The sequence below is a fragment of the Oncorhynchus masou genome, chromosome 14, assembly GCF_036934945.1.
Source record: "Oncorhynchus masou masou isolate Uvic2021 chromosome 14, UVic_Omas_1.1, whole genome shotgun sequence".
In the NCBI taxonomy this organism is placed as follows: domain Eukaryota; kingdom Metazoa; phylum Chordata; class Actinopteri; order Salmoniformes; family Salmonidae; genus Oncorhynchus; species Oncorhynchus masou.
Window position 1 is genome coordinate 9,739,339 of NC_088225.1, and position 9,033 is coordinate 9,748,371.

A 9,033-nucleotide genomic window follows, 5' to 3' on the forward strand; every position below is an offset into this window, starting at 1 on the left:
CGAGTGAGCACACACACAGACACGCACACACAGGTAATGTACATATTGTACAGTATACTGCTGTAGATGAACAATACAATAGTTCTCCTGGTTCAGAGTCATGTCCTCAGTCATTGTAGTTGTGTGTCTATAACCACTAGATGGCAGTCTCTTGTCATATCAAAGATCACAGCTTACCAGAAGCTAAAAATCCTTTGCCATGAGGGTGTTTGTTTATCCTGGAGAATGATTCATGTTGTTTCTTATTTTGTGTCAGCAAGCGGTTCTACTACTTGAGAAAGGGGTGTGGTGGTGGGTATGGGGAAGAGGGAAGAGGGAAGGTGGTTCTCACAGCCAACAGTCTCATGTATCTTATGGATTTGGAAAAACTCAACAGTGGCGACCACATAGACCACAGACAATCACACTGAGGTCATGTATGTAACTAACCTCATGGGGATACAATTAGGTCGGAGCGCACGCACACACACACGCACGCGCACACACACACACACACACACACACACACACATGCTCACAAACTAACATGATGTTCCTGTTTCTCACATTCACCTTGCATTCATCACTATTTGCAGAGGAATAGGAGAATGAGAAAGAGTCTCTGTTGTGGTCATTGCGCTCTCCCTCTAACCGAAACCATCAGGCAATACACAATTCTTCTCCTGTCATCAAACACTTCACTGATATAAACTAATATCTGAATAATGGTTCAACAGGACACAGGACAGGAAACATGATTGATAGGCACATTTCCGGTGACATATTTCACCTAAAAGAGAGAAAGAGATGTAAGCAGTTGTTAGAAAGCTGCTGGGGGGTTTGTACATATGGTGCTGCTGGGTGGTTTGTACATATGGTGCTGCTGGGTGGTTTGTACATATGGTGCTGCTGGGTGGTTTGTACATATGGTGCTGCTGGGTGGTTTGTACATGGTGCTGCTGGGTGGTTTGTACATACGGTGCTGCTGGGTGGTTTGTACATACGGTGCTGCTCGGTGGTTGGTACATACGGTGCTGCTGGGTGGTTTGTACATACGGTGCTACTGGGTGGTTGGTACATACGGTGCTGCTGGGTGGTTTGTACATACGGTGCTGCTGGGTGGTTTGTACATACGGTGCTGCTGGGTGGTTTATACATACAGTGCTGCTGGGTGGTTTGTACATACAGTGCTGCTGGGTGGTTTGTACATACGGTGCTGCTGGGTGGTTTGTACATATGGTGCTGCTGGGTGGTTTGTACATATGGTGCTGCTGGATGGTTTGTACATACGGTGCTGCTGGGTGGTTTGTACATATGGTGCTGCTGGGTGGTTTGTACATATGGTGCTGCTGGGTGGTTTGTACATATGGTGCTGCTGGATGGTTTGTACATACGGTGCTACTGGGTGGTTGGTACATACGGTGCTGCTGGGTGGTTTGTAGATACGGTGCTGCTGGGTGGTTTGTACATATGGTGCTGCTGGATGGTTTGTACATACGGTGCTGCTGGGTGGTTTGTACATACGGTGCTACTGGGTGGTTGAAGAAAAAGCCACCACCTGCCAGAGTAAATGTATACCCCCAACAAGTCCTAGAGATCAAGATCAAAAGTCTGAGCTGAAATGCAATCTACATTATGTCCAGACCAGAAACACCTTATACAATCACATTTTTGCTCTATGATAGATACTCAACAATAGTGTATTATTACAGTACATGACAACAAACTGTTTAGCAAGACCATTGGCTGTATTGTGGTAGGATTCAGACAGCATTATTAGCCATGTCTCAGAGCTGTACAGATGGTATAACACAGTAATCCTCTGTTTGTGAGTACTTTAAACATGGAGCTTGGCTGTCTTGCTGTGGTTTACTTTTGTCTGTTTCTTTTGGGCGGGCTCCAGCGTATGCTGCAGATGGACATATTCTCACAGAACAGCTCCTCTGTCTGGAGATTGGAGTTTGTTCCCGCTCTCCGCCCTCCGCCCTCCGCCCTCCGCCCTCCGCCCTCCAGCCCGTCTCGTCTGGTTTGTGGTCCCGGCCATGCTCATGCCCCCTGGAGCCGCTGGACCTGCTGGACTATCAAGATGTTGCGTTGTCTAGTATCATGTCTCCGTGCCCCAGTTGTACCATCTTACTCCTGTGTCGTTTCTTTTTCTACACCTCAGTGTGCCTGAGACATACAGATGGATTTGTATCATTTTCCCATGTGTGTATATGTGGGTGTGCGTATGTGCCACAGCCATCCTTGATTTCAGTTCTGTACCATTCATATTTCCTCTTCCAACCACACTAAGGTTGTCTAGCACAACAAAGAATAGAACACTCATTATAGTGGAGTCTGGCGGCCGATTGAGATGTCTCATCCTTGTTCTAAAGAAGGGGATTAGAATTATGAACACGGGCTGGCTGGAGGGACTGGGGCTCTGGGACAGGATGGACTGGGGCTCTGGGACAGGATGGACTGGGGCTCTGGGACTGGGGCTCTGGGACGGGAGGGACTGGGGCTCTGGGGCTGGAGGGACTGGGGCTCTGTGACAGGATGGACTGGGGCTCTGGGACAGGAGGGACTGGGGCTCTGGGACAGGATGGACTGGGGCTCTGGGACAGGAGGGACTGGGGCTCTGGAACTGGGGCTCTGGGACGGGAGGGACTGGGGCTCTGGGGCTGGAGGAACTGGGGCTCTGGGACTGGAGGGACTGGGGATCTGGGACAGGAGGGACTGGGGCTCTGATACAGGAGGGACTGGGGCTCAGGGACTGGAGGGACTGGGGCTCTGGGACAGGAGGAACTGGGGCTCTGGGACAGGGGGAGACTGGGGCTCTGGGGCAGGAGGTACTTGGGCTCTGGGACAGGAGGGACTGGGGCTCTGGGCCTGGAGGGACTGAGGCTCTGGGACAGGATGGACTGGGGCTCTGGGACTGGAGGGACAGGGCTCTGGGGCTGGATGGACTGGGGCTCTGGGACAGGGTGAGACTGGGGCTCTGGGGGAGGAGGGACTGGGGCTCTGGTGCTGGAGGGACTGGGGCTCTGGGCTTGAGGGACTGGGGCTCTGGGCCTGGAGGGACTGGGGCTCTGGGACAGGAGGGACTTGGGCTCTGGGGCTGGAGGGACTGGGGCTCTGGGGCTGGATGGGCTGGGGCTCTGGGCCAGGATGGGCTGGGGCTCTGGGCCTGGAGGGACTGAGGCTCTGGGACAGGATGGACTGGGGCTCTGGGGCTGGAGGGACTGGGGCTCTAGGGCTGGAGGGACCGGGGCTTTGGGACTGGGGGTACTGGGGCTCTGGGACAGGAGGGACTGGGGCTCTGGGGCAGGAGGGACTGGGGCTCTGGGACAGGAGGGACTGGGCGTCTGGGACTGGGGTTCTGGGACTGGAGGGACTGGGGCTCTGGGACTGGAGGGACTGGGGCTCTGAGACAGGAGGGACTGGGGCTCTGGGACAGGAGGGACTGTGGCTCTGAGACAGGATTGACTGGGGCTCTGGGACAGGAGGGACTGTGGCTCTGAGACAGGATTGACTGGGGCTCTGGGGCTGGAGGGACTGGGGCTCTGGGGCTGGAGGGACTGGGGCTCTGGGACAGTAGGGACTGTGGCTCTGGGACAGGAGGGACTGGGGCTCTGGGACTGGGGCTCTGGGGCTGGAGGGACCGGGGCTTTGGGACTGGAGGGACCGGGGCTTTGGGACTGGAGGTACTGGGGCTCTGGGACAGGAGGGACTGGGGCTCTGGGACAGGAGGGACTGGGGCTCTGGGACAGGAGGGACTGGGGCTCTGGGACTGGGGTTCCGGGACTGGAGGGACTGGGGTTCTGGGAGTGGAGGGACTGGGGCTCTGGGACTGGAGGGACTGGGGCTCTGGGACTGGAGGGACTGGGGCTCTGGGAGTGGAGGGACTGCGGCTCTGGGAGTAGAGGGACTGGGGCTCTGGGGCAGGAGGGACTGGCGCTCTTGGGCTGGAGGGACTGGGGCTCTGGGACTGGAGGGACTGGGGCTCTGGGACTGGAGGGACTGGGGCTCTGGGGCTGGAGGGACTGGGGCTCTGGGGCTGGAGGGACTGGGGCTCTGGGGCTGGAGGGACTGAGGCTCTGGGGCTGGAGGGACTGGGGCTCTGGGGCTGGAGGGACTGGGACTCTGGGACAGGAGGAACTGGGGCTCTGGAACAGGGGGAGACTGGGGCTCTGGGGCTGGAGGGACTGGGGCTCTGGGCCTGGAGGGACTGGGGCTCTGGGACAGGAGGGACTGGGGCTCTGGGACAGGAGGGACTTGGGCTCTGGGGCTGGAGGGACTGGGGCTCTGGGGCTGGAGGGACTGGGGCTCTGGGACAGGAGGGACTGGGGCTCTGGGGCAGGAGGGACTGGGGCAGGAGGGACTCGGGCTCTGGGGCTTGAGGGGCTGGGGCTCTGGGACTGGAGGGACTGGGGCTCTGGGACAGGAGGGACTGGGGCTCTGGGACTGGATGGACTGGGACTCTGGGGCTGGAGGGACTGGGGCTCTGGGGCTGGAGGGACTGGGGCTCTGGGGCTGGAGGGACTGGGGCTTTGGGGCTGGAGGGACTGGGACTCTGGGACAGGAGGAACTGGGTCTCTGGGACATGGGGAGACTGGGGCTCTGGGGCAGGAGGGACTGGGGCTCTGGGGCAGGAGGTACTTGGGCTCTGGGTCAGGAGGGACTGGGGCTCTGGGACAGGAGGGACTGGGGCTCTGGGACTGGAGGGTCGGGCTCTGGGACTGGAGGGACTGGGGTTCTGGGGCTGGATGGACTGGGGCTCTGGGACAGGGGGGACTGGGACTCTGGGGCTGGAGGGACTGGGGCTTTGGGGCTGGAGGGACTGGGACTCTGGGACAGGAGGAACTGGGTCTCTGGGACATGGGGAGACTGGGGCTCTGGGGCAGGAGGGACTGGGACTCTGGGGCTGGAGGGACTGGGGCTCTGGGGCAGGAGGGACTGGGGCTCTGGGGCTGGAGGGACTGGGGCTCTGGGGCTGGAGGGACTGGGACTCTGGGACAGGAGGAACTGGGGCTCTGGGACATGGGGAGACTGGGGCTCTGGGGCAGGAGGGACTGGGGCTCTGGGGCAGGAGGTACTTGGGCTCTGGGTCAGGAGGGACTGGGGCTCTGGGTCAGGAGGGACTGGGGCTCTGGGACAGGAGGGACTGGGGCTCTGGGACTGGAGGGTCAGGCTCTGGGACTGGAGGGACTGGGGGTCTGGGGCTGGATGGACTGGGGCTCTGGGACAGGGGGAGACTGGGGCTCTGGGGGAAGAGGGACTGGGGCTCTGGGGCTGGAGGGACTGGGGCTCTGGGACAGTAGGGACTGTGGCTCTGGGACAGGAGGGACTGGGGCTCTGGGACTGGGTTTCTGGGAGTGGAGGGACTGGGGCTCTGGGACTGGAGGGACTGGGGCTCTGGGACTGGAGGGACTGGGGCTCTGGGAGTAGAGGGACTGGGGCTCTGGGGCAGGAGGGACTGGGGCTCTGGGGCAGGAGGGACTGGGGCTCTGGGGCTGGAGGGACTGGGGCTCTGGGACAGGAGGGACTGGGGCTCTGGGACAGGAGGGACTGGGGCTCTGGGGCTGGATGGACTGGGGCTCTGGGACAGGCGGAGACTGGGGCTCTGGGACTGGAGGGAATGGGGCTCTGGGACTGTGGTTCTGAGACTGGAGGGACTGGGGCTCTGGGACTGTTGGGACTTAGGCTCTGGGACTGGAGGGACTGGGGCTCTGGGGCTGGAGGGACTGGGGTTCTGGGGCTGGAGGGACCGGGGCTTTGGGACTGGAGGGACCGGGGCTTTGGGACTGGAGGTACTGGGGCTCTGGGACAGGAGGGACTGGGGCTCTGGGACAGGAGGGACTGGGGCTCTGGGACAGGAGGGACTGGGGCTCTGGGACTGGGGTTCCGGGACTGGAGGGACTGGGGTTCTGGGAGTGGAGGGACTGGGGCTCTGGGACTGGAGGGACTGGGGCTCTGGGACTGGAGGGACTGCGGCTCTGGGAGTAGAGGGACTGGGGCTCTGGGGCAGGAGGGACTGGCGCTCTTGGGCTGGAGGGACTGGGGCTCTGGGACTGGAGGGACTGGGGCTCTGGGACTGGAGGGACTGGGGCTCTGGGGCTGGAGGGACTGGGGCTCTGGGGCTGGAGGGACTGAGGCTCTGGGGCTGGAGGGACTGGGGCTCTGGGGCTGGAGGGACTGGGACTCTGGGACAGGAGGAACTGGGGCTTTGGGACAGGGGGAGACTGGGGCTCTGGGGCTGGAGGGACTGGGGCTCTCGGCCTGGAGGGACTGGGGCTCTGGGACAGGAGGGACTTGGGCTCTAGGACTGGAGGGACTGGGGCTCTGGGGCTGGAGGGACTGGGGCTCTGGGGCTGGAGGGACTGGGGCTCTGGGACAGGAGGGACTGGGGCTCTGGGGCAGGAGGGACTGGGGCAGGAGGGACTCGGGCTCTGGGGCTTGAGGGGCTGGGGCTCTGGGACTGGAGGGACTGGGGCTCTGGGACAGGAGGGACTGGGGCTCTGGGACTGGAGGGACTGGGACTCTGGGGCTGGAGGGACTGGGGCTCTGGGGCTGGAGGGACTGGGGCTCTGGGGCTGGAGGGACTGGGGCTTTGGGGCTGGAGGGACTGGGACTCTGGGACAGGAGGAACTGGGGCTCTGGGACATGGGGAGACTGGGGCTCTGGGGCAGGAGGGACTGGGGCTCTGGGGCAGGAGGTACTTGGGCTCTGGGTCAGGAGGGACTGGGGCTCTGGGACAGGAGGGACTGGGGCTCTGGGACTGGAGGGTCGGGCTCTGGGACTGGAGGGACTGGGGCTCTGGGGCTGGATGGACTGGGGCTCTGGGACAGGGGGAGACTGGGGCTCTGGGGGAAGAGGGACTGGGGCTCTGGGGCTGGAGGGACTGGGGCTCTGGGACAGGAGGGACTGGGGCTCTGGGACAGGAGGGACTGGGGCTCTGGGACTGGGGTTCTGGGAGTGGAGGGACTGGAGCTCTGGGACTGGAGGGACTGAGGCTCTGGGACTGGAGGGACTGGGGCTCTGGGACTGGAGGGACTGGGACTCTGGGGCTGGAGGGACTGGGGCTCTGGGGCAGGAGGGACTGGGGCTCTGGGGCTGGAGGGACTGGGGATCTGGGGCTGGAGGGACTGGGACTCTGGGACAGGAGGAACTGGGGCTCTGGGACATGGGGAGACTGGGGCTCTGGGGCAGGATGGACTGGGGCTCTGGGGCAGGAGGTACTTGGGCTCTGGGTCAGGAGGGACTGGGGCTCTGGGACAGGAGGGACTGGGGCTCTGGGACTGGAGGGTCAGGCTCTGGGACTGGAGGGACTGGGGGTCTGGGGCTGGATGGACTGGGGCTCTGGGACAGGGGGAGACTGGGGCTCTGGGGGAAGAGGGACTGGGGGCTCTGGGGCTGGAGGGACTGGGGCTCTGGGACAGGAGGGACTGTGGCTCTGGGACAGGAGGGACTGGGGCTCTGGGACTGGGTTTCTGGGAGTGGAGGGACTGGGGCTCTGGGACTGGAGGGACTGGGGCTCTGGGACTGGAGGGACTGGGGCTCTGGGACTGGAGGGACTGGGGCTCTGGGAGTAGAGGGACTGGGGCTCTGGGGCAGGAGGGACTGGGGCTCTGGGGCAGGAGGGACTGGGGCTCTGGGGCTGGAGGGACTTTGGCTCTGGGACAGGAGGGACTGGGGCTCTGGGGCTGGATGGACTTAGGCTCTGGGACTGGAGGGACTGGGGCTCTGGGGCTGGAGGGACTGGGGTTCTGGGGTTCTGGGGCAGAATGGACTTGGGCTCTGGGACTGGACGGACTGGGGCTCTGGGGCTGGGGGACACTGGGGCTCTGGGACTGGAGGGACTGGGGCTCTGGGACTGGAACCCTTGTGGCCCTTATGAGGTTTCATACTGAGGAGCAGAAAGAGCCTAATGATGGAGCTATTCACACTAACAATTACAGCATGTTTCCCTGTATGACACACAGAGATCTAAGAGGTTTAATCATACTGGTTTAATGATCCTCTCCCATTAGCAGGGTGTGGGGAGGGAGGGCAGTAAACCAAGCGAGCTTTTGAGACTACACTCACTGGCCATTGATTTTCTACAGTGGATAAATGTTCATCATTCAGACTGGGTGATACAGTAAGAGGAACAAAGACAGAGGGAGCGAGGAACCTCGCTGAACAGCAGACCACCGACACCAGATACCCCACCAAGGTTACAGCCAATAACCTAAGCCCATCATCCAGTGGCTGCAGACAGTTTGGAAACCCAATATGAACATCACTAACCATCTGGAGAAAGGACAGCAGTGGTCTTTTCACATATGCTTTAGAGCTTATCTGTGTACTGAAATACTGTCAGAATGTCTTCCAACACAGCCATGTACTGTATGTAACCCTGCAGATCGGGGCAATGAGACGACAGGTCAGCGATTACTTTGTGAAAGGGAAAGGAGGGAAGGGGACTGTTTTTGCGGCTCAGTGGGAGCATGAAAGGGCTGCGGACCCCTTCCCCCTCTCAGAGGGCACCATTAACGCCTTGAGAGGGGGGCATTTCCAAAGCTGGGTAAGGGTGGAGAATATACAGCATCTGGAAAGCATTATGCTGTTACTGCCCAAGGGTGAGACATAGGAGGAATAAGAGCAGGGATAATGTGTATGTGTTTCAGTTTGTGTGTGTCTCTGTGTGTGTGTGTGTGTGTGTGTGTGTGTGTGTGTGTGTGTGTGTGTGTGTGTGTGTGTGTGTGTGTGTGTGAGAGAGAGAGAGAGAGAGAGAGTGTTTGTGTTTGTGTTTGGTTTTTACTATCCTTGTGGGGACTGAGGGGTTAGGTTTAGGGTTAGGTTTAGTTTTAGGGTTAGGATTTTGGGGTAGGGTTAAAGTTAAGAGTTAGGGTTAGGGTGAGGGGAAAAATGATTTTGAATGGGAATCAATTGTTTGGTCCCCATACGGATAGAAAAACGCGCGTGTGTGTGTGTAGACAGCTACATTTGTGGGTCAGAGAATGTATGAGCAATTTTAAAAAGACAGAGAGAGGACGATGGAGGAGGCTGAGAAGGAGAGATGGAGGG

General features: G+C 60.3%; 2 protein-coding genes across 2 annotated transcripts; both read right to left on the minus strand.

The window, feature by feature from the left end:
- Positions 1–2,351: 2,351 nt before the first annotated feature.
- On the minus strand, positions 2,352–5,006 carry LOC135554871 (basic proline-rich protein-like). Its single transcript, XM_064987302.1, has one exon. It carries the CDS (start codon positions 5,004–5,006, stop codon positions 2,352–2,354), a length of 2,655 nt encoding a protein of 884 aa, XP_064843374.1.
- Positions 5,007–5,095: 89 nt separating this feature from the next.
- On the minus strand, positions 5,096–8,056 carry LOC135554872 (basic proline-rich protein-like). Its single transcript, XM_064987303.1, has 5 exons — positions 8,050–8,056; positions 7,586–7,837; positions 6,890–7,417; positions 5,525–6,803; positions 5,096–5,402 (listed from the first exon to the last, which is right to left on the minus strand). The coding sequence occupies exons 1-5, from the start codon at positions 8,054–8,056 to the stop codon at positions 5,096–5,098; spliced, it is 2,373 nt and encodes a 790-aa protein (XP_064843375.1).
- Between the last annotated feature and the right edge of the window lie 977 nt (positions 8,057–9,033).